Source organism: Haemaphysalis longicornis, unplaced genomic scaffold (assembly GCF_048455015.1).
Source record: "Haemaphysalis longicornis isolate Haplotype H1 unplaced genomic scaffold, Haemaphysalis longicornis Haplotype H1 scaffold_1, whole genome shotgun sequence".
Taxonomy (NCBI): Eukaryota; Metazoa; Arthropoda; class Arachnida; order Ixodida; family Ixodidae; genus Haemaphysalis; species Haemaphysalis longicornis.
The window spans coordinates 429900800-429926007 of NW_027526203.1; the positions used below are offsets into that span (position 1 = coordinate 429900800).

A 25208-nucleotide genomic window follows, 5' to 3' on the forward strand; every position below is an offset into this window, starting at 1 on the left:
TCCCAAATTAGGCACAGAAGATTACCTCTGGCTCTGTGAAGTCAAATTGGACATCCCGAAAGAACCTCCCTTGGTGCACGTTAGTCCTTGATATGCACGAGGCTTTTGAAACCCCAAAGGCATCTCGCAAGAATTAGCTTTCTAAAGCACCGACCCACCCGCCTTAACCCCAAGGATGCATCGTTGGCAATATGCTACCTTGAACGGGAATATTCCAAATGTACAATCCTCAGCCCTGTAATCCTTAATTTGGCTACAAATCGTAGCCTGCCACTTGAAATTGACCCTTGTGCCTATGATGCCGTAGTTGTGTCGACTCCAAAAAATCTATGCAGGCTGAACTGACCCCTATTTGAAGAACACCCTCTCCATTCTAGCTACAACTAGCACTTCCATCCCATGACCAAATTTCTTACTGTCGACAGCAAATAGTCCACGCCTAAATATTACCAATACAATTCTTACACGAAAACTAGCGGAAATCACTAAATATTTGCTACAATTAAAAATATTCACTTTAATTCGCAACTATTCAAACCAAATCATTATCTGCTACACATTAAAATCCAAAAACAAGCCGGGAGACAACCTAAAATAACTTCAGATAAATCTTGATTAGTTATTTTGATGCAGGACCTTGCTGCGTGCCATTTTCAGAAAGTGTCCGCAAGCCCCTTCGTAACTGCAAGCATACCCAAGGCAATGCTCGGATCGGCCCGAGCTGCCCACACACACATTCACCACTCAAGCAACGCAACGTAAGGCAACGCTAATATACAGTTTTATTTTGGACAATAAACGGCTGCTTTCAGTTGTGATTCCAAGGTCTTCAACCTACCAACCTGCTCCAGCATGAGAGGGGAAGGAACCGAGGCTTAGCACACTGCTGCCATTACACTACGGCACAAATATAAACAGCAATCTGATGGTCACGTGGAAGTAGCGACAAAGTCCTCGCTACATACCCTTACTGTACAGTGTTAACACTACAATAAAATTACAATGTCACCAGACGAAATGCATAAAAAAAAGATGTGCGCTACAGGTCAGCCAACCCCAGCACAAGCACCGGAGAACAGTCTAACTTTCCAGTGTGCAATGCCCAGGAGCCACTAGTCTAATATACAGTCCATTGCAACCATGATGGGCAAGCTGCAATGATCCACATGATACTCATATGACAAAAAAAAAAAAAACCTATCAGTGATGAGATATTTTAACAACATGGCGGCTGGGCCACCAAACTGCACTGAAGTCACAAGTCCATGCTCAGTTCTTCTCTTCTTTCTTTTCGGCATTCTCCTGGGTGCTGCTGCTGCTGCTGCTGTCACTAGAACCGGACGACTCAGAGCCAGCCCTCTCAGATGCCATCTGCATGCAGATAAAAATACCATAAAGTGTTACAGGGCAATCATAGTAACTTGAACCAAAGATTAAAAAGAAAAGCACCTTGTGGACCTGACAAAAGTACTAACATAAATTGAAATGAACATCTTGCGTCACACAGAAACATCCATCCTGAACTTCCTCACACAACGCTCTGTGCTTATTCAGTGAGTTGCTGGAACTGATTGACTGTGTTTTTACTTGCACTGAGAACTTGACAGACATAGGAGTTTGTCAAGACATTCAATTCAATGAAGTAGTTGCAAGGATGACTCCCATAAAAGCCTGACAACGTTTGCAAAGCTTATTATATTAAAAAAAAAGAATACTCACTATACTAAAAATAGACGATATGGTAACAATGAAGCCAACCCCATGTGTGTTGTGTATTAATAGTTTTGCTCCCACTCCAGGCGTTGATGAAACAATATTTGTAAAGCTCATTTCACGCATCACAGAACTAAGGGGGGATATGGCATTCAAAATCAACTTTATTTTTTATGCATTTTGATGAAAATTGGCACAGTAGCTGAAAATGCTTCTATGATACTACCATAAAAATGTGAAGGTGACATTTTGTAAATTTTTTAATTTATAAAATTTTCTTTCTGTTCATCTTGTACCGAGCTTTAAGTGGCTTATAAAACACGATGAAAACTTGTTCGAAGTACTTTGCATTCTCAAATGAATGGACGAGGTCGTGACATTCTTAGATTTTTTATTTACAACACAGTTTTGAAGTTTCATTTTTTTAATTTTCATTTCCTTGAATAAAAAAATTCACTGAAAGCGAAGCTGGAAAACCAAAAATTTCACAACCTGAACCCTTTATCAAGGAATAAAGCAAAAAGAATAGTGGCAATATAGACCCAGTGGTCATGAAGAAATTGCTGAAAAGGCGGTGCAACACACACACACACACACAAAAAAAAAAAACACCGTTTTGAGCACAGACATCATTTATCAAAAGTCGCTAGGGTTGTCTTTCGAGTCCTTATGAACACTGGGTTTTCGGAACGCCTTGCCTTGAAATTGTTCTTTTTTCAGCCTCTTTCTTTCCACAAAACACCACTTTCAGCTCCTCTGTGAAGAGTTTGAGCCCAGTTTGCAGACCAAATGAGGGGGTGGGAGGAGAGGAGATTGCTTTCAATGCAAAGTAGCTTAGCTGGCTTGCCTGTATTGCACTAGGCAACTTTCCTATGCAGTGTTGTCACCATGGCAAGGAGTGAGGCATTCTTTTCTGTGAGATACATTTGAAAACTGACCTCCGGCTTATTTTATATTTTAAACCTTGCCTGGAGCAGCAACTTGGTACTCATACATGCAGGTTTCACTATCATAAAGCGCTGGACACATGTACGATTGGTACACGCGATTCGCATGTGACTGATTGTTACGACTGTCGCCACGACTAGTCGTACGCGTGAATTTGAGACACATGACCCGATGCGCGCATACGATGCGTCGTCAGCGTCGCTCCACCCACTGTTTTTGCTCCATGGTCAACTACGACGATTGCTGAGCTGAATTTGTAGATTCCGTGCGTTTCGCAAGAAATGGATAAAGCAGGCAATCGTGAAGCGTTTTCTGCCTTCGGAAACAGTCCGCGCACACGCCGGCCGCGCCTGCCAGCTCGGCACACTCAGCGGCTCGAACCGGCGCAGACCACGGTAGCAACCGCTTGTCGCTGCTCCTCTGAATCAATCTGATCGTTAAAATGAAGTTCCACATGCGAGAAAGTAGGTGTTATTGTGGTGAAAAATTGTGCTAGGGATTGTTGTCAGGGCTTATTTTAAAAGCGGCGATCAGATATCTGCCGCGATGCAAGCCTACGCTGACCGGTCGCCGCGGCGCGCGGTGCGCCGACCGGCTGAGAGATGGCAATACCTGTGCGGAAGCATCGAAACAGGCTACGCAGATGTCTTGGTCACCGATCGCTCAAACGGCAGTTATAGCTTAAATAAAGTTCAACATGCGAGAAAAGGGTTGATAGTGTGGTGAAAAATTGTGTTACGGATTGTCATTCGCAGCTGCACAGATAGCGGCGATCAAATATCCGCCAGGATGCTAAGCCTAAAGTTCCCATCACCCGAGCTGGCTTGAGCGCCCGAGCAACGCAAGCCGGTTGCGGGCTCAGCGGGCTCTCATTGGCTGTGGCCTCACGACGCTCTCAACGACGGCACGACTGCATCTGGCTTGCCAGTCGCACGTCGTGAGCCTCCTCCAACCAGCTAACGACGCCAAAACAGGTCCTAACGATCAATCGTAACGATCAGTCGCATGCGAATCGCACGCACCAGTCGTACATGTGTCCAGCGCTTAAGGATACAAATGAGCTACTTGGAAGCTTGGTACAACAATTTGCATAACTCCAACTTCAATGCGTGAACATTTTTTTCCCAATACTTTTGACACTCAGGCCACCAAATATGCACTCATCTATACACGTATAATTTTCTTTAAACAACAAGACTCGTGCGTTACACGGAGCACATTTACCACCACATATTGTACTGTGAGTAGCCCTAATATGGTTTGTCACATCGCTTTTAAGATTAAATTTAATGTCACAGGCATTAATTACAACTACTCACGTTCAATCATAACCGGTTGAGCATTCAAGTGATGCTCTAACGTGCCGTGGCATGCAGTGCGCACCACAGGTTTTGACGCATCGATAGTTTCTTTCCCAAGGCTAGCGAGCCCGCTGTCAAACAGCAATAGCTAAGCACGTAAACATCGCAAATGAGACTAAAAGTTCACTTCGTGAACCTCTACCACAAATATGCACACTGTGTTTCACTCTCCAAGGACTGGCCAAGGTAGTCACGTGCATCACGTTGCGTTCAATGAGGTACGCCTTCCGAGCCACCCAATTTCTCCTAATCTGGTACGTGATCTCAGGTATTCCAGTCATGATAATGTTCGTGTTGGATACCACAGCAGATAAAATAACTGAACAGAAATGCGGCCAACAGAAGCACCGAAAATGAACTGGGATCACGCACTGCGCAGTTCACGCAGCCGCCATTTTGCACTGCCGCAGCAGCATCCAATCAGGAAGGCTGCTTCAGCACGCCCAGACTGGAGGGCCCATCGCGCGTTAAGAATCTATAGCTGGCTTGTTTCTGCGTCTTTTTTTCTGCCATCCGTGCATTTGCGAGCGAATGAAGATAAACGCAGGAACCGGAAAAGGAAAGAGGACCGCTTGGCCGATCTAACGATAACAAAATGGCCACGCCCAGTGGCACCACTGCCACTGGCCAATGGCCACTGCAGTGATACAGCACTTGCAAAATCATTTTTTTTCTCTTTCGTGCTGATATTTTGTCAGCGAAACTGACAGAAGCATTTTTTGTTACTTTGCGATGGTTTTTAGCAGAAATACTTGGCAAATGCCCAGAATACAAAACATAGGAGCCAAATATGTGCCTTTCAAAAAAAAAAATGCTTTGGCCTCTATAGTTGAAAGTCGCGTCACCCTTTAACTCATAACGAATCAAGCTGAGCTCAGTATGTTCTCTCCGCAAGGAAAATACTTCCGTTAGGAGACGAAAAATTGCACATCACTGCTCAGCGAGGGAAACTGCTTCAGTATGATGGGTGGATATGTTGGTAAGAGCGCACAGAAAGAAGCATGTACAAGCTTGGGTGCTCTTCACCGTAACGTTATCGCATAAAAAAATGAAGCACCAAGGACTTTCCACTTCCCACACAGACAACGTAAGCAGCTATTGTGTCTACTTGTCCGCTACCTTTCAGCTTTCGAGCAAAGGCAGCCTAACTTGTTGCGCGCCATCTTCTAAAATGGCAAAGCAATTACAGTGGTGAAAAAACAGCACTGGCTAGTGAACATTCGTCCAGTACGAAGACTGGATCAGAATATACTACAAGGAGACTTGACACATATGCTCAGCCTTTAAAAAACTTGTGCACAGCCATGTCCCCCTTAATAATCCTCCAATGCTGCTCTTACCTTCTTATATGCCATCTCAAAGAGTTTCAAGGACGCTTGTTGCAGATCGTTTGTTGCCTGCTTTATAGATTCAGCAGACTCCTTGTCTTTGTTGCTCAGGATTTCCCTAACCTTGGTGATCTTCTCTCTCAATTTGTTGCACTGCAAAAAACGGGGGGGAAGGCACAATCAATCCTCAACAGCATAGGAGCAATGCAAATTACAGCAGCTCAAACTGAGCACCCTAGTGTGACCATGACAGTGATTGTGCCTGCACATGGAGCCCACGCAACCAACAGCACCAAAGCCAACAGTGTTCAAAGCTATTCAGCACACACAACTCACCTCCTCTTCTGGCAGCTGATCCTTGAACTCGTCCATCTTGGACTCGGTGTCGTGAATGATGCCCTCTGCCTGGTTCACTGCCTCAACGGTTTCCTTCTTCTGCTTGTCAGCTTCGGCATAGCGCTCGGCATTCTTGATCATGTTCTCAATTTCCTCTTTGCTGAGACCACCAGAAGACTGGATCACAATCTGCTGCTCCTTGCCAGTGCCCTTGTCCCGTGCCGACACATGGACGATGCCGTTGGCGTCAATGTCAAACGTGACCTCGATCTGGGGCACTCCCCGAGGCGCTGGTGGAATGCCAACCTGCAGGCACAGCCAGAACACACTCGATCAGGAGCAGTGTCCCACTGGAACGAACTTCCCAATGCGCAGCCAGAATCAATTACAAAGCACCAGAAAATGATTTGGCGTGTGCACGGGGACAACCGAGAACCATCCAGCTACGGCTTTTGGGCTAGCGCAGCCGCATTGAACTGCGGACAGTTCTAAGTGCAGGGTCAACACAAGTTGGCTGTAGTTCCGCAGCCACTGAAACTCTGCTAGGAGCTTTGGTACCAGGCTCTACACACAGACAGACATCCTTCCATGCTACATGATCTTTCGGTGCACTCATCACACGCATTCAGTGCGACAACGAACTTTACACCTACATTGCACAGCTGCTGCTAAAAGCAATTCCGAGCAAACAAGCTTGCTTGTAACTGAAATTACTGAAGCAAATGAAAAAAAATTATTGGCATAAAAGTGCTGTAACTGTGTTCTAATACAGCGCAGACCCCGAGTGTTCAGTATTTAATTTCAAAATTGTGTTCCCAGTTTAATATTCTGGGTGACATGGGCAGTTCGCGCTGCAATGTGGCAAGGAGTTAATCTGTGCATGCTTCTATGCTGTCAAGGACACTACGTACCAGACTGAACTGGCCCAAGAGCTTGTTGTCGCTGGCCATTTCACGCTCACCCTGGTGCACTTTGATTTCCACCTGCGTCTGGCCATCGGCAGCAGTGGAGAACACCTGCAACATGCACAAACACCAGGCATCATTGCAAAGCCACTTGTGGGGGTTGTTGCCACTGTCGAGTGCGAAAAGTTGCACAATCTTTTCATGTTATTTCCTAGTTTACAAGTGGGCGACACAACCACGATTTATCAAACATACCACAGATTATAATGAGAAATTTGCTGTAATTGCAGTTACAACTGAGGCACATTCAAATGCGAGGGAAGCTCCTTCGTAGCAACTATTAGTAAAGATATCATGGGACCTACAATCAGAATTTATCTAACCATTTCTCGCCATAAAAAGTAGCGCTGAAGTTTTGTTATTCACGACAACAAAAGCTGCAACAAAGCTCATGATGAGTGTGGTATTGTGGTGCCACAAAAACAGACCAGAACCAGTCAATTCATTTAATGACAGAGTTGCAGGTACTGGTGAGGAATAACAGTCTAAAAAAATTTTGATATGCACTGTTCCAAGCACACACAGAATTTTCGCTCAAAAAAAAATAAAGACCTTCCCGGCAGGAGCACTGCAAGTCACCTGATGAAACTATGTTTACGCAACTGCACTGGTGAAACCCACTCATCCGCTTTTTATACAGATATACACATACACAAATCGCGCCTTCCAAGGTTCTATCAAAATATCTGTAACCAGGAAGTGAAAATGTGTGAGGGCTGCTCGTAGAAGCACAAAGCAGTTCATTTTTTCCCCACAGCGGCCCGACATTGCTTGTTTATATGCAGTCAGTTTTTTTTTTTCCACAGCAAAACGACAGTGGTACTTTGAACACAACCAGGGGTGAGACAGCCCAAACAGATTTGGAAGCAGTTTTCGGAGCAGCAAAATTTCGATTTTGGAGCAGAAGAATCTTGATTTGGAGCAGTTAGGGACATTTAATACATCGTCTTGTGAGCTTAAAAAATCATCATTTCAGCAATTTGCAGGGTCAAGTGCACATTTCAATCAGTTTTGAATACACAGAACACTCAAACAGCCTTACCTGAAACAGTTTTTAAGAGTATCACAAAGTACTAACTGCACTACCTTTTTCCTAACTGGTGATATTGTGTTGCGCCTGCACGCAACACTGACAACAAAACTGCCGTTAACATTAGAGAGTTTTAGCAGTCCGTCTGTTCTGTTGGTTACTTTGTTACCGGGTTGACCGCACCAGTCTGCGCCTGCGCGCGCGGAAGGGCGAGGAGGCGCGGGCAACTAATCCCCCTACGGCTACGAATGCCCAAGTGCCCAGACGAGTCCCGGTGAGCACGGTAACTACATACACGACGGAACAGACAGACTGCTAAAACTCTTATCAAACTTAAGGGCTCCGCAATTGCGGCATTTTTTTTTTTGCTGTTTTAATGCTAAAATTATTATTTTTGTAATCCCACGCTGTGTTGTATGAACGACTGTAGTCACGGCAACAGTTGAGCAGCTTCGAGCTAACTGTCGCATAGCCCAACCAGCCTACCCGTTTCAGTCCCCGGGGCGCAGGTTCACCCTATGGTCATTTGAGTAGCGTTAATGTTTAGCCACCTAGATTTTGGCATTAAATATCACTTTGCATACATCAAGTGTTATAGTCGCGTTCTATGGCAACCGTGTAGTCTTGCAGCTATTGGGCGCTGCCTGAACAGGTCGCGGCGCCGCACCACAGCCCGCAACTTTCGTGTCGACCGTTCCATCCGCGAGGCTCGCGATCGCGCTTCGAAGCACAGCAACACCTCAACATTTTACAACAGCACAACAAGCCAAAAAATTCACTTCACGAACCCGATTATAGACGCGCGCACCGCGTTTCGCACTCAAGGACAAACCACGCCGAAGTCATAGGCAATGAACTTTTTGAACGTAGGCAGTGAACGTAGGCAATGAACTTTTCAATGAACTTTTTTTCGAGCCGCCCAACTTCCCGTAATCTGGCACCAATCTCAAACCATATCCTTGCGTTAACGTCACTGTTCAGAGCCACAACAGATAGAATGAATAGACTGGAACTCAGCTGATAGCGTAAATAAACCAGGGAAAATATCGGCGATACGCACTGAGCGCGTTGGTAGCAGCCAGATCAGGCGGCGGCCATGTTTGTTGCCACAGCGATGCCTAATCGAGAAGGCAGTTTCTGCGATCCCGGACGGAAAGCGAATTGAGTTTTAGAAGTTATCGCTTGGTTCGTTTCAGTCTTTCTATTTGTGCCATTTCTGTGTTTGCGATTGACCGACGATAAAAGCGGTGACCGAGATGCGGGAGGCTTTTGTCCCCGTCGAAACTGACATGAGCATCAAAATCGGTGCCCTTGAGGCTCTTCTGGAGCATTTTGGCGCAATTTTCGCCATTTTCGTGCTTTTGGAGCAGCTTGGCACAGGAAAATGGAATTGTATCAGAAAGGCGCAATATGCGCAGCTGTCTCACCCCTGAACAACACAAAAACAGCAACAATGCACACACATTCAAATGCACGTCGGCGATATTTAGGAGTCTCACAAGTGGTTTCAATATAAATGCAAGGCAGTATTATGGCAGCAAGAGAGAGACCGCAACTTTATGGCCGTGGCTGACTGCTGCGGGGATGACACCTTTGATGGCACGATTATTTACACGATGATGCTGATAGAGCATACCCCAGCAAGGGAATTGAACAGGCTGTATTCACTTTCAGTGACGCTGGATTTTTTTTTTTTTTCATTCTCAAAGGGGTGAGCCTTTGTTACAAGTGCCTGACAGGGAAAGGGTGCTCAGTGTGATAGCAAGCCTTATGAAAGTGGGGAACTAATTGGCAGGGTGGAAGGACCAATGAGGGCACATTGATGCCGACCTAAGGCCTGCAGCAGATAGCACAGTCTGAAGCAAATTTGCAGAGCCAGACCCAATCATGGCAGCGGAATGGTGATGGGGTAGCCAAAAGGGATTAGCTTGATGCAGTCAGCTTTCTTGTAGCAGATGCGTTTGCAGCCTCTGCTACACTCATTTTCTGCTGTTTCATACATTTGCTTTTATTAAATTGGTAGCCAAAAGGGATTAGCTTGATACAGTAAGCTTTCTTGTAGCAGATGCGTTTGCAGACTCTGCTATACTCATTCTCTGCTGTTTCTTACATTTGCTTTCATTGAATTATATTTGCAAACACTCACTTAGAAACGTATGGCTTTGGGATGGTTTTATATACTTGCAAAACCATTTGAACAACAAAGACTAAATACTTCATCAAGCAAAGTTCTCAACACAAGAAGTTTTCTATCAGGGAATACATTATTACAGCAAAGTTCAATGGTAGCAACTATCTCCACTCCAGGACAAAAATTTCTGCCTGTGCCTCGATGAACAGTCCATGCCACGGTGCGCTGACCCCACGCAACCAATACCACTTTACCTTGTTCATGCCTTCTTTGCTTTAGAAAAACGTGTGGGTTTGCCGACCCTGGCAATGCAAATGTAGTGGCAGCAATGCTAAGTATGCATTCCCCCTTTTCCAGAAAAAAAAAAGTGATATCATAGCCTTGTCACATCCACCAGTAACTCTCAGTAGTGCAACGTGATCACGTTCATTCTAGAACAGCAAGTGTCAAAGCTAAAGCTGAGCTCAGTCCATTTCCTCCGCAAGGGAAACCCCCGTTAGGAGACGAAAAATTGCACATCATTGCTCAGCCTGAAGGAGAAAAATTAGGATAAGCTATAAAGTTCACAGCAGAGATGAGATTGATGAAGCATGCATGAAGAGGGCAATTCTACTTCAGGACAATTCTACAAATAAATGGCATGAACTAAGGAATGCAGAACAGTAGGGGGAGTAGAAATAAATGAACCTGCAACTTTTTCTATTTTTGTTATTTATGGACCAAATCTAATCAATCACTTATGTAGTTAACTACCCTACTAACAAAACTGAAATCAGTTTAAAAATTCACCCCACCTCCCCGAAGGGAATCGTGAGGAAATGCGAATGCATTTCTTTTGCGCGAGAGTGCGCGGAATTTATAATTAATGAGGAGATGGTGATTTGTAGCGTAACCATTTATTTAACACCTGTTTGTGTTGTCGTTGTACTTGACGGCCACGATCACTGCCTTGTGGTCGGTAAAGTGCACAGTCAAAGGGTCTTTGAGAAGCATGCGGGCGTGGGAGAGTGGGGCGAGCGTCGAGAGGAGAAGCACCGAAGCACCGCGCCTACCCTCGCCTACACTCTCCCACACACGCGGGAGCTCCAGCGAGCTCCCACGATGCGAGCGCCCTCACACGCCCGAGCGCGCTCCTCCTCTCCATTCACTCGCCGCTGATCCGCCCGCACCACCTGCTCCAGTTGCTAGGGGAGAGGAGGAGCGCGCGCGCTCGCAGCTGTTGCTATGGGAGAGGGGGTGAGAGCGGAGAGATAACACCTGCGGGCGCGTGGACGCCGCACGGCGCCTGACATGGCTCGACTAAGAAATGCATTCGCATTTAAAAATATCTTCTATACCTTACGAGTTCCGAGACTGATTACCTTCTAAAAGTTTCCCCAAGATTAATTAACTAATTAGGCAAGAACTCAGTATGATCAGGAAGGTCTATTTTGTGCAAGGAACCTATTAGATAATTGCTTTATTTCCTTTAGGTACCGATATAGAAAGACAAATTTTAGCTTCCTTTTGAAATAAAATGTCTTGTCAAAAAGAAAGTGAGACTTTTATCCTTTTTATACCTAAATGATATAATGCAATAATATAACAGCTTCTAGAGACATTTCTGATTTCACTGACATAAAAATCTTGTTGACTTCTGGCCTAATTAGTTGATTATGCGGAAAGCAACTTTCAGGTGAGAGGCCTTGTAACTTAAAAAGTATAGAAGGTATCTTTAAACTGATTTCAGCTTTGTTGTTAGAATGGTTAGTTACACAAATGCTCCTAATGTCATTAAATTTGGTCCATAAATAAAACCGTCGTTTTACTCGCCACGACACCTCTTAATTCGCACTTTCAATAGTTCAATAGTTCACAACATGCATTTAGCTATTGCACGAAAAAAACTGTGTTGGTAAGTAATAGGACCCAAACCTGGCTTTTCTTGGTAGGAATGGTAGTGTTTCGGTTGATTAGCTTGGTGAATACGCCACCAAGTGTCTCTATTCCAAGGGAGAGGGGCGTTACATCCAGCAGGAGGACATCCGTCACGTCTCCAGCCAAGACACCACCCTACAAAAATAATAATAAAAAAAAGTTGCTCTCGTGTTAGTACCCCAGAGCAACGTTGACAATATTTTTGCAATTGCTCCATTTCACCTGTGCCCCCAAACCTAATCGAGCACAAGGACTATGAAGCTCAAAGCAACAAGAAAGCTTGCTGCAGCACTTGTGGTGTCCATATTTACAAGACAAATTTCATGACAGCACGATTGCGACATCGCAATAACAAATATGCCCCAATTAACAGAAGCAGCGCAATGCTACAGGAGAAAATAAAGCAATACTCCTCACCTGAATGGCAGCACCAACAGCAACTGCTTCATCTGGATTTACAGCTTTGCTTGGCTGCTTACCAAAGATCTCCTGCACCGTTTCTTGGACCTATAAAGGCACACAAAAAAAGACAGCAAGTTGCTCACTAACAACAACAAAAAAAAATTTGCTTTCTGCCAAAGCTCCTGATAACAGCTTGAAAATAGGCCAGCAGAAAAAACCGCTTCGCATTTCATGCGAGCTCAGTTTTTTTAGGCTGCAAATGGCCCCTGCCACAAATGCCAACCACTGCCATGATAAAGGAGGTAGTAGTCCAACTATAATCATTACCCAGCCTTTTTAGAGTGAAGTTCTGCTACACGAGGTACAAATCCAGAAAATTCCTCGTTTTATAAATCTGACCTTTAAGCTCAGCCAAAGTCTAACTTCGATGCAGCCAGTGCTTGTGGCGGTGGCAGAGTGAAAATGAACAGCGGCTCAAGGCCACATCCAAGTTCACTCTGCATTTGCACCAATGGCACCAAGCACCATATGTGTTGTCTGTGGTGCAATTGTAGATGCAGCGGATGCTGCTACAAAAGCAGCGCTTTTTACAAAAAAATTGTCTTGTCCTTGTCTAAACCAAGACAAGCAATAAAAATCTGTAAACCAATGGTCTTGTCCTTTCCCAAAGCAAGTGAAACCAAGCTATCACTCAACAAACTTGGTTTTTAAACAACAGCAATTTTTGCTTTCGCCTTGCCTCCCCCCCCCCCCCCCCCTCCACATCACTATGGGGGAAAGCAAAAATGTGTGCAGAAGCCAATCATCTTTCTGTGCTATCCCTTCCACCACATCCCCAACTACCCTTTCCTTCAACTCCGGGCAGCCTAGACTGGCCTGCTATCTTTCAGAGCAGGGGTCGGCAATCTTGAGAAGCATAAAGACACAGCGGAGGGCAGGACGGCAGATCAAATGGGAAGGGGGGGGGGGCTTTGCAGGCAAAAGTTCATTGAATTGACAATAATCTGGCTAAGTGCGAAGATGGGGACAATGTCAACTGGAAGCGAATCATTTCTCTGTTCTCGTCTCCAGTCTAACCCCACTTGAGGCAAAAATTGGCATTTCGGCCTCCAGATAGGAAGTGTCTGATGACATGCTGGGGGCCGCATAATACTGCTCTGCAGGCCGCAGGATGCAGACCCCTGTCCTAGAGCTTTCATGACATTTGTACGACGCCCACCAGGCTGTATGTGCATGACACCAATAAAAGGTTAGAGTATTTTTTGACACCTAAGTATAACGAAGTGGGAGTGCACCCTATGTGATGCTTCACAGTGGCTTCCTCCTTTCTGTATGGCCTTTGCTTGTGAGCAAATGCGTACTGAATGGTCGCATTGGCTGACACTGAGAAAAGGCTGCTAAGTATTCCATGCACCCACATGGAGGAAAGAAAAGGTTAGGAGAGGCCCTGACGTGAAGCCGCACCCGCCATGTTGATGAGCCTGCTAAGCCCAGAATTCTCTCCATTCTCCTCTGCAGTTTCCGGTTTGATAACAGCATCGCAGTATGGGCGGCTTGCAAAAGCAAAAGCAGACAACGGGAGCAGTGTTTGGGCCTGTACAGCACGGCAGTTTTTGTGCGCTACGTCTCAGCTGCGATGAATTCCACTTCATGTGGATAAGCGGCTGCAGTGGTTTGCAAGATGCCTCACTGTTGCGTGCCGGGTTGTCACGTTTCCAAAACTTGGAAACCGATAAGGATGGAAAACCACTGCGTGGAATCGACGAGATATCGCTGCAAGAGAACGGCAACTATGCTCACCGACGACGCCAATTAATAACCATAAGATGTTGCTTCGAAGGAACATTAGACCACAAAAGAAACGGCAGTAGAAGAAACACTGCAAAATCAGCTGTAGTGCACAGATTGCAGACAACCACGACGCTGTAGCGACTGCGCTAAGTTGCCAGCGTAGCGAGGCAGCCACAGTCAAAGCGCTGTAAAAAATTGTTTGTGGCATTTAGACAGATTTAGCCGCTGCAGTCGTAAAAAACTAACACTGTCTGTGGGCTTGTTAAAAATGACGTCACTTCCTCCACACTCTTTGCAATGCATTGGGATGCTAGGGGCCTTCCCCGAGTGTTCTTTCATCCATGTGCACCCACTATCACTAAGTTTAAAAAAGCTGCATAGGCATGGTAGTTTTTACTGAGGCAGTATGTGCACAGCAACTTGGCTCACACCTAGAAGGCTATAACTCGTGGGCTGGCAGCAGAGATTGAGAAGTAGAAAGTTTTTAATTACTCGCAAATTTTAATGCTTTGGATTCAAACTTCAAATTAACTCTTTCGTACCGCTGGAAAATTGACTAATTTTAGGGGTCCAAGAAAACATTTTTTTCCTGCTAAAAAATTGGTTAGGCAATAATTGCAGGAGCATGAAATGCAGATTATTTAACGGCATTTCCAATAATACCAGTTTTTTAAAGGTTTTTTATATATCATAGTTGTAAAAAACAGTTTGTCAGATATAAAAAATGTTAGCATGCACGGTGCTAGTGTGATGCGGTGAAGCCCAACCTGTAATTCAAAATGTGCAATTTCGGGTGGTTTCCTGGAATAAATCTGGTGGTTTGTCATTATCTTTAGGTCACAACTGCAGCCTAAACTTTTTTAACAGCGGCACCACCCACTGCAACGAGTACTTAAATGAGTAAAAACTCGTCAACAAGCCTGGACAGCTGGCACATGCGCTAGTTGAGAATACTTTAGACAACCGGCTACACTGAGACCCCGAAGCATCGGTCCCTGTAGAATGAAACGATATTAACTAAAACATGTGCAAAGCTTCATGTTATGCACAACAGCTCTGACACCCCCCATGCGTGCTCCATCGCAGTGTGTGCCAGTTTAGAAAGGGCTCCACACCTGGCAACACAAGAACATTCGAGAATGTTAACTACCACATAACCCTGGCCACTACTGCAATGCGCACACTACTACGTTACACCACCTTTGCCGTTTCGCACTCAAAGTGGTGCATGTAAGCTATTACCGCATTATGTCCTCCCTTTCCCAGTACAGCCCAGGTGTTCCCAAGTTCCCCCATGACACACTGTCGCTGCAACACCTGTTCGATCACTTTGCTCTAAAAGGCTAACAACAATTTCTTTTATGACGTTCCCCTCCCCCCTTGCAAAAGCTTAGAGAGGCATACTGTAACTGACCGAGGTAGCCAAAAGTTTCTTCCTCAAATCAGTGCACTCATTCTTTGGAGCTGCCACTTTCAGGAGGAAATGTCCCCCTGAAGGAGGAGTACACAACCATTCACCTTGGGCATCCGCGTCATGCCTCCGACCAGCAGCACCTCCCCGATGTCAGTGCGCTTCACCTCGCCGTCCTGCATGGCCTTCTTGCAGGGATCGACAGTCCGCCGAATCAGGTCTGCCACCAGGCCTTCAAACTTGGACCTGGACAGCTTCAGGGTCATGTGCTTGGGGCCCGACTGGTCCATGGTCAGGTAGGGAAGGTTGATGTCCGTCTGCACACAAGTGCCCCTCATCTCACAGACTGCACTCCCTGCACAAACTCTGCAGCTCAGTTCACCTCACTCCTCCTCGAGGCACACAATGGCAGCACCATGCTTGTTGCACTTGTGATGCTAAATGTAGAAGATATCGACTTTCAGGACTGAAGGACAAATGTTTGCTCGCACAGTGAGTGCGGATAACAAAAAACCCTGTTAATTCTATAGTATTTTTAAACACGCCAACTACAAAAGCAGGGTGTTTCGGCAGCAGCACCCTTCCCTGTTTTTAACAAAAAATAAAAACAAGGTGAGAAAACTAATGCAACAAAAAATTTGCAAAGCAAAAATGGAAGTGCCTCAAGATGTTTGGAATGTAGAAATGCTCCATGCACCCTACGGACTGGAAAAGAGGCATGCTATACATGCCTCACTGAAGTTCTGCATGCCCTATTCGTACCACGATTGCCAAGAAACTTTTCCTAATCTTTGTCCCACACATGCAGTACTCCACTTCAGGTTAGACACAAGGCCTAGAGTCCTGACTGATTGTGGTCAATTGCTAACAAGTGAAATTTTGGCGTATTCATTGGAGGTTGTGGCCATTACTACACCAGGGTGGCCAATCCTACTCTGGTGAGAGAGTGCGTTACCGGAAATGGTGGCCGGGGTCAGGCCGCACCACAGGCCTCATTCTGCAATTCCATCATTACGCGGATTTTTTTTAAAAATCCGGTGGGAATTGTCTGGCACCGGGATTCGAACCACGGTCCTTCTGCCCGCTAGGCGGATGCTCTACCTCTACGCCACCGCTGCCTTCCATATTAGTAGAACATATTAGTAGAAATTAAGAAGAAGAAATGGACGTAGGGAGGACATGCAATGTGAAGGCAAGATAACCTTTGGCCATTAAGGGTAACAGGGTGGATCCCTAGAGAAGGCAAGCGTGGCAGGAGGCGGCAGAAAGTTAGATGGGCAGATGAGATCAAGAAGTTTGCGGGGATCAATTGGTCGCAGTTAGCACAGGACCGGGGTAATTGGAGATTAATGGGAGAGGCCTTTGCCCTGCAGTGGGCGTAGATAGGCTGATGATGATGATGACGATGAAATTTTGAAGAGATTATTTATCATTGCAGTGAAGATTCTAGGGTTAACTTATAAAAATGTCATGTGCATGTTTACAAAAAAATATTCCCCTTTTCACTTACCTAGCAAAACCGATTTGTAGTATGTTTTACACAAGTTTTTTTTTATTTAACACAGTTGCAGAAATCCGACAGCATGCGAAAAAGCCACAATAACGTCACAAGTCCCATGGCAAACGCAACTTTTGCTTGCATCACTATTATTATTTCTAACTTCTGGGTATCGTTCAGGCTGCGCAAGCGCACTTTAAATCTAAACGGCAAGCACTACTCTACAATTATTCAAAGGTTTAACATTCGGAACAGTCTCATCGATACTGATGGCCAACTCTAAAAGGCCACCAAAAACGTGAAGAAGCACCCACACACCTGGACTGAAGACGACAGTTCAATCTTCGCCTTCTCAGCCGCCTCCTTCAACCGCTGCATGGCCATGTTATCCTTGGTAACGTCTATCCCTTGCTGCAAGCAAAAAGAACCGCCATTACCAAAAAGAGACGCATACAACCCTCATACAGCACTTCCCCTGTACGAAACAAGAAGAAATTCAAAAGCTTTTCGCAGCCACAACCGAGTAATACCTCACAGCCTTCTTGCTGCAAAAATATCTTGAAGTACAGCAGCAAGTTACATGTGCATTAATTAAGGAAATCCTTGGAATAACTACTGCAACATTTGCTTCCTGAACTTTCGAATCATATAGGTTGTACTCACTGGTGTGGCACGCATGCTGGCAATATTGCCTGAGCAATGGGGACATGTGGGCTCGGGCATGGCGGCGCACGCATGAGGTCATCCCAGTGAGCCCAAAAGCATTACCTCAACGTTAACTGCTGTTTCCCGACGCATCCTACAGCCTACTTGTCGCAAGACGAGTGAAGTCATTGGCACAGGTCATCTCATTCCCACCTGGCAGCGAGCACTTTCTCTTTCGGCTGCTTGCAAATAAGTGTCGCTAGTCTTCCAGCTAACGATAGCGCGCACTGCTAGTTAGCAGTTACAGCACACTGCTATGCTGCTGTTGTACCTCAACTGGCGTGCGCATGAGTATTCACAATTTCTTTGCAAGTTATTATTTGCCTTTTGTGCCGAACGACTCTGCCATGGGCAAGGTGCAGGCGGCACACGTGTTGGCCTCCGTGTTCGCAGGCAACTACGCTGCAGCGTAGGGGATTTCGTGCGCCATGCCGCTTCCTTTCGCAACCGCGGCTCCATTCTCCACTGGTGATACAAGTTTTATAGGGCAAGTAGAGCATCCCCACACAATGTCACTGCTATTATTCATATCTGTTGACTCTGATGCCACAGCCGAGATTCGGGTAGTAAAGGTGCAGACGATAGACGCCGGGGCCTGTTTTTTTCATTTCTGCAAGATGCCGACCCATGCGCAGACATGGTGGGCACCGTCATGGCGGTTTTCAGTGTTGTCACGAGAAGAAATCGGCCGCTAAACTTTTATGTGAATGACATCTACATCTGGCTTCACCAAAAGTTGACAGATCATGCCCCGCGGTGCACTCAAACTGGCCCACAGGATCTAAAAACCAGAATGCCCCACATTTTTTTAAAAAGCTGACAGCATGCTGCAGAAAGCTTCCAGATAACTTCCTTTAAACAAAGAAATTTCCTGCTTTTTAGGGGTCTGAGAAACAATTTTTCGTTGCTAGAAATATTTGTTCAGCATCTAATGCAGCAGTCTAAAATGTAAATGACTGAATGCCCTTTTCAAATAAACCAGTCTTTAAATAAAATGTTTTCACAAATAATGCTTGCGAAAATAAATTTGGCAAAATCAAAATTTGTCCAGTTCTTGAAGAAAATGTCATAAAAGCACCGCCGAAAAAAATTCAGAACACCCATTTTTTAGGCAAACATTTTAAAAGACTAGCCTAGAAAAAAAAAATTGATTCGTTCATAATAGTCAGTCAGATAAAAAAAAAAAATTGGTAAGAGCTAGCATTCGTGGTGCCCATGAAATGTGGTAAACCGATACGCCATTCTGTCAGGCAGTGAAATTTTGGACGGTCTTGAAATCTGGTGGTTTGACATAAATGGAGGCAACAAATCCTTCTGATGTGAAGTAATAACTTTGTCACTTACTTTTGCGTTTACTACCAGCACAATACTCTGGAAGATTACACAATGCCAAAAAATCTGCTCGGAGTTGAAAATGAAACTTGCTGCCCAGTTACTATTAGGCTGTAAGAACTTGCCACTGTGATTCAATCAGTGATCTTCTGATGCACTAGAATCGTGGCTGACACGCTTTCACCTAAATGGTTCAGTAACAACCACCTACCGCATTGCAGTGCCACTGATGATTTCCCTCGGCAAACAAAAGCGAAACTGTTGCAGGCTTTACCAGACTAGACAGTTCCTTCTTGAGGCAACACTACACCTACAGAAATCCCTATGCACAGCTACGTAACTGACCAACGAACAGCTGGTGCTGTGCACGATTGATTTGAAGCACTGTCGTTTTCTTAACTATATCCCACTACTGGGTGTTATCTTTAGACTTGCACTGGAGCTCTTATCTCAGAAGTGAATTGTAAATGTGGGAGAATCATGAGCGACACACTTGTATGCGATGAAGGCGCCATGGCAAGTCGACTTTAAGCTGGGTAGCTGAGTAGCAACGTTAAGCATGTATTTTGAAACCCAGAAATGTAACCAAAACTGTTGTAAGCTGTTTGTAAGTTGTTCTAACATTATTCATAACTACAATAGAAATGTAAACAATGCGTGTAACAGCACTAAAACTGCCTAAAATTAAACACTAACTTTGCATACAGGCACTTGATATTTTCAGCCAGTGTCCCTTATAATTATGGTCAGAGTGCAAATATGATGATTCAAAATAGCTTTTTGTATCAGCATTGGTACATGGATTACAAAAATCAAACACCGATGCACCACAATTACAAATGGTGCTTTTTTTTCCCACCACACCTAACCTAACTACCACCTAACCACCACACTCAGGTGAAACAAATTTATGCCAAAAATCATGTTTTGTATAAATGTAAACAAAACTTATTCTGAAAGGGCATTTTTTTTGAGCAAACCACCAAATGGCTTTGTTTTTGAAATGCCATGAAAAATATGAAAATGGGCGTTAAATTTGTCACCCAACATATCAATTTTGAATGGGCATGGAAATACAAGAGGATAGAACAGGCAAAAATAAAGTATCGTACTATATAAACCATACCCTACCTCACGCTTGAACTCTTGAACAAGGTAGGTGACAAGAGCATTGTCAAAGTCCTCTCCCCCAAGGAATGTGTCTCCATTGGTTGACTTGACTTCAAAGACGCCTTTCTGGATTTCAAGCACCGAGATGTCGAATGTACCGCCACCCAGATCGTACACGGCAATGCTGAAAAATAAAGGGAAGAAAAGACATGGCACCTTACAGCATCTGTCACTTGTGTACAAATATGAAACTTGAGCACAAGGATGCTGTTTACCAGGGTAGGACAGCAAGTACAGGTTTTCAAGCAATTTCTGCAGCAACTAATAGGCAGTTTTAGAAAAGGGAACCCAGCATTGGGGGGCCCCAATAAGTTATGGGAACCCAAACGAACGCACTCTTGCACAGTAAGCTTCACGAAAGGGCTGTCCCCAACAGCTCGCAGGCGGCTTGGGTTGCTCCGATGTTGTGAACTTCAGGCTTAGCATCGCAGCGGATATTTGTTCGCTGCTGTAGTCTCTACAATTGCAAATGACAATGCCTAACACAACTCTTCACTACACTATTATCCCCTTTCTTGCATGTGAAACTATTCGTAGCGATTGCAATTTTAGCGATCAGAGTGCAGAAAACACTTCATGATGCCCTGTTCATGATTTCTGGCAAACGACATGCAAAATCTACAAATTTAGATCAGCGACCGTCGTAGCCCAGAAAGTTGATGGGAAGACGACCCGCAGCTTTCACTTCAGCTGTGGTCAAGTGGAGTCTCACTGACTGCGAGAGCGACGCAAGGAATGCAAGCTGCTCTTGGGGCCACCACTGGGGTGCCCACTATTTCGGCAAAACAGCACGCGCGCTCAATGCCAACCAAAAACCCAAAGGACGGCTTGGGTTCTGTTCATGTGCAGTACAATGCCCAGAGGAACGCAGAGTGTTGCGGCCCAATATTCTGAAACTCACTAATATTGAGTGACGTCGGGGCAAAAATTATTTTTTGGGCAACTTTAGTGTGTGCGTGTGAGCGCATGATGTGCATGAGGCGCACACAGTCAATTTTGGTTATACTGAACCTGGATATATCAAATTATTGTACATATCGAACAATGTGAGCATCCCCTTGGAAATCACTGCTAAAGGATAGCACTGTTGTACACGTGTATCGAACTCTCGTTCAGTGCGCCACCCCACATTCAATATATCGAACGTTGCACAGCAAGTTCCCCTGCCAGTGCGCTTCTCCTGATGGTGCTCCGGTGTTGGCTTTCTAAGTTAAAACTGCTGTGGTCTGCATTTACATTACGCACAAAAAACCTACCATTTCTATTATGGCGTACAAAGGAGTACACAAACTCCTAGATTAGCTCTACCTTCTGCCTACTTAAATCTGCCTCAAAGCTGCATTAGTGGCTTAACACTTTCCTGCCCATGCCCATGCAAATTGACAGTGGTTTATCCATGTTTCTGAACTCAGATGTTTTCAGATTCGAAAGCACTTAGACAGCTACCAATTTATTCACAAAGAAGTGACAAGTTTTGAATGTTTCTCTAGCATACATTCTGAGCTCAGTTACTCTTCTCCTCAAGGAACATTTTCCATTAGGAGACGAAAAATATCACATCATTGCCCAGAATAACTACACACATACTTAAAGGCCAACTGCAACGAAATTTTCGGCTCCGTAAATGCACCATTTTCCGCTAGTATAACCTTAAAAGTTGCTACCTGCAAAATTTGGAGGCCCAAATGTGCTTCGCTACATCGTCAACGAAGATCAAAAACGCTCTTTTCAAACCGAAACTGGAAAAAAAGGGCGGCCATTACGGCCGGCCGGAAGTGACGTTACACTCGGGAATCGAGTGGGCGCAGCTGGCGGATTTTCGCACAGCTGCCTGTGAGAAGACGGCGCGCATTCGATGTGTTTCGGGTCGTCTGTTGCTTCAGACATTTAAAACATGCGCGAAAAGGGGTTGGGAAGTTCGTGCAAGCATTATTACTTCGTTGTGAGCTGCTGAGACGCACCTTTAGTCGTCCGGTAAAACGAAAACACAGGCTTCGCGAGACGTCGTGGCGAAGCTGGGTGCACAAAAGGCAGTGTTGAGCGCTAGATGGGCGCCAGCACAGCTACTATGCCCTGTGCCGATCGAACCATCCCGTGTTTGTGAGAGAAAAGAAAAAAAAAAAAAAGCTACCGTAGGAGGGAAGTGTAGAAACATGCCGGCAAGGGTGTAGGTTTCAGCGCATGTTGTAAAAGTACAAATCCAGAATTTTATTATTTTTGTTTACACGGGCAGTTTTGTTCCTGTTAGCAGGGTGCCCGCGCCAAACCTTTAGATAATTATGCCATGTAGCGACGAAAGCACTGCAGTGTCTTCATTCGTGGAGCAGTGACCTTCCCTGAAGCTCAGTACTGGGAAATGTAGCCTCGTTTTTTGTTTTTTCTCTCTAACTGGCGAAAGAAATGTTGCCAACAGCGGCTAGTATTTATTTATTTTTTGACGAAGTAGCTTGAGCGGAATCGATTCCGTGTAGTGCGCCGCGTGCTCTACTCGTCCGCGCCCCGACCGGTGCGATGAAGTGACAACAGCGTATCACCTCGCGTCGGCGCAGAGCTCTTCGATGCCGTCGGCGCACTCGCGCTCTCGAAAAGTCGACCGGCCGATCGCGCTTTGGGCCGCACAGCTAGCTGCCGTACTCGTTCACGCCCCGGCCGGCCGCGACAACAGCGTATCGTCTCGCGCCGGCCGTTCTGCTCGTAGAGACGCCCGGCAGCGAGCTTGCAGCGCGCTGCACAGCCGCCGCAGTCGTTCACACGCCGACGCACCGAGCGGCCGCGACAACAGCGTGTCGGCTCGCGTCGGCCGCTCTACATATTGCGCACTCGTAGAGACGCCCGGCCGCCAGCTTGCAGTGCGCCGTACAGCCGTCGTAGTCGTTCGCGCGCCAACGCACCGAGCGGCTTCTAAAACAGCGCATCGTCTCGCGTCCGTTCTACGTATTGCGCACTCGTAGAGATGCCCGGCCGCGAGCTTGCAGTGCACCGCACAGCTGCCGTAGTCGTTCGACCGCCGCCACACCGACCAGCCGCGCCAACAGCGTATCGCCTCACGTAGGCTGTACACGCGTTTCGCGTGCTCATCGAGTCGACCGAGAGCCTAGCTGCTGCCGTTGTCGCGACCACGAAATCGGCCGCTGTGCTACTGCCGTATTTGCTCTTTATGTATCGGAAACCCAGCGTTTCTTCAGCTTCTCACATTAAGGAAACCAATTATTCATGCAAGAGGCACGAATTACACTGCTCACTCGCGTGAGGCCGCACGTAAAAGGGCTCCAGAGGAGAGGCGACGGCCGCACGGGAGTCCTGACTGGCACGTCACATCCGGAAGTCCGCCGCAGTGGCGACTAGTTGCGGCGACACTCCGCTAGGTGCTGCGTCGGCTGAAGTGGCGTGTTTTCGAACGGTTTTAATAAAAAAACTGCGCGTTTGCGGAGTTTAAAATTGGGTCACAAGGGACTTTAGAGGTGCATATCACACATTGAAGCACAATTTAGGGCAGGTAAATTTTCGTTGCAGTTGGCCTTTAACAAGGTATTACCACATCCATTAGTTTAGTGCCATTTGTCACTGATGCCTCCAGCAGAAGCTGCAGGTGCCACCTGCTGTTTGCCAAAATTTTGGGGCAGAAAAAAAAATCCACAAGAAACAAGGCTTCCTTTTTTTTTTGCAATACTCCCTCCCCTCCTCTGTGAGCATATGAACTAAAAATAGGCACAATACAGTATATTTTTGCTCCTGTACGCGTGCACCGACCAACTCCTACCAGAAACATGACAAACAGCTGCATGCAGGTCAATTTCTCTCTTGGTAATAGCACAATTTTCATTTTTGAAGTGCAGATACACTTGGACTCCCAAAAGAGTAAGCTGTAGAATGCCCTCTCCCAGATGCCCTCTCTAGGGTCGTGCACCAAATGTAGCAGCACAATGCTTTTCAATACTCCGTGGCCACCCAGTGTCCCCCATTTTCCACGTCGCAGAGCTGTTAAACCAGTACCAACTTGCCCAACTGACAGTCCTTCTGCAGTTCCACATCCCTTTTAACACTGGAAAAGATGACCTTTTGACCCTCAAACAGATGCAACAGGAGTTTATGACTGACTACACATGCATTACACACACACACACAAAAAAAAATCCAATATCTTCAGCTTGTGCTTCATCAGCATTTGACACACTTAAGCTAGCAAGTGCAATGGAAAAAGTCAGCTTACATCTTGTCATCAGTTTTGTCCATGCCATAGGCCAGGGCAGCGGCAGTGGGTTCGTTAATGACTCGCAGGACATTGAGGCCCGAGATCTGGCCTGCATCTTTGGTTGCCTGCAACGCACATTTTCCAACCAAGCCACAGTGAGGAAAAAGCAAGAGAACACACACAATTGAAGTACAAAAAAATTAGAAAACTCACCTGCCGCTGGGAATCGTTGAAGTAGGCAGGGACAGTGATGACAGCATTTTTGACGCTGTGGCCAAGGTAGCCCTCTGAAAAATATATCATTCACTGGCTGGAGAAAAGCAACCAATGCTAACAACTGAATTGAATGGTCACTTGCAACGTCAAAGCTATTCCAGGCCAAGCATAATTCAGAGCTAACCTGCAGTCTCCTTCATTTTCATGAGCACAAAGGCACCTATTTGACTGGGAGAATACATCTTGCCGTGTGCCTCAACCCAGGCGTCTCCATTGGACGCTCGCACAATTTTGTACGACTGCGTTTTCCTGAAAGACGCAAGCAAAAACTTGTACCATATAACCCATCAGTAGAAAGACCAGAGTCACTGTACAAGCGCAAAGCACTCACATGTCCTTCTTGACCTCGGAATCCTCAAACTTTCGGCCAATGAGACGCTTCGTTGCCGACAACGTGTTCGATGCGTTGGTCACTGCCTGCCGCTTGGCTGGCATGCCTACCAGCCGTTCCCCATCGGCTGTAAACGCCACTACAGACGGAGTAGTCCGTGATCCCTCGGCATTTTCAATGACCTTTGGCGTCTTGCCCTCCATGACTGCCACACACGAATTGGTGGTGCCCAAGTCGATGCCAATAACAGCGCCTTTGACCTGATCCGACCTGAAACCACAAAATGCATTAATACACACACACACACCACTGCAGCTGCTGAAGAGACCCTTAGAAGGGCTCCCTTCAGCATAGAGTTTGTGGAAAGGAAA

At 45.9% G+C, this 25208-nt stretch overlaps 1 protein-coding gene across 1 annotated transcript in view; it reads right to left on the reverse strand.

The window, feature by feature from the left end:
- Nucleotides 1–759: 759 nt before the first annotated feature.
- The window catches only part of Hsc70-5 (Heat shock protein 70 cognate 5), a 28357-nt gene continuing 3908 nt past the window's right edge, over nucleotides 760–25208 (reverse strand). The window contains exons 3-15 of the mRNA XM_077687314.1: nucleotides 24838–25107; nucleotides 24631–24755; nucleotides 24444–24517; nucleotides 24249–24355; nucleotides 20000–20162; nucleotides 17150–17242; nucleotides 15441–15650; nucleotides 12147–12236; nucleotides 11727–11864; nucleotides 6598–6702; nucleotides 5687–5992; nucleotides 5363–5503; nucleotides 760–1371 (exon numbers count right to left, since the gene is read on the reverse strand). Coding sequence (XP_077543440.1) covers nucleotides 1270–1371; nucleotides 5363–5503; nucleotides 5687–5992; nucleotides 6598–6702; nucleotides 11727–11864; nucleotides 12147–12236; nucleotides 15441–15650; nucleotides 17150–17242; nucleotides 20000–20162; nucleotides 24249–24355; nucleotides 24444–24517; nucleotides 24631–24755; nucleotides 24838–25107 — 1924 coding nt within the window. The 3' untranslated portion in view covers nucleotides 760–1269. The remainder of the gene's footprint in view (nucleotides 1372–5362; nucleotides 5504–5686; nucleotides 5993–6597; nucleotides 6703–11726; nucleotides 11865–12146; nucleotides 12237–15440; nucleotides 15651–17149; nucleotides 17243–19999; nucleotides 20163–24248; nucleotides 24356–24443; nucleotides 24518–24630; nucleotides 24756–24837; nucleotides 25108–25208) is intronic.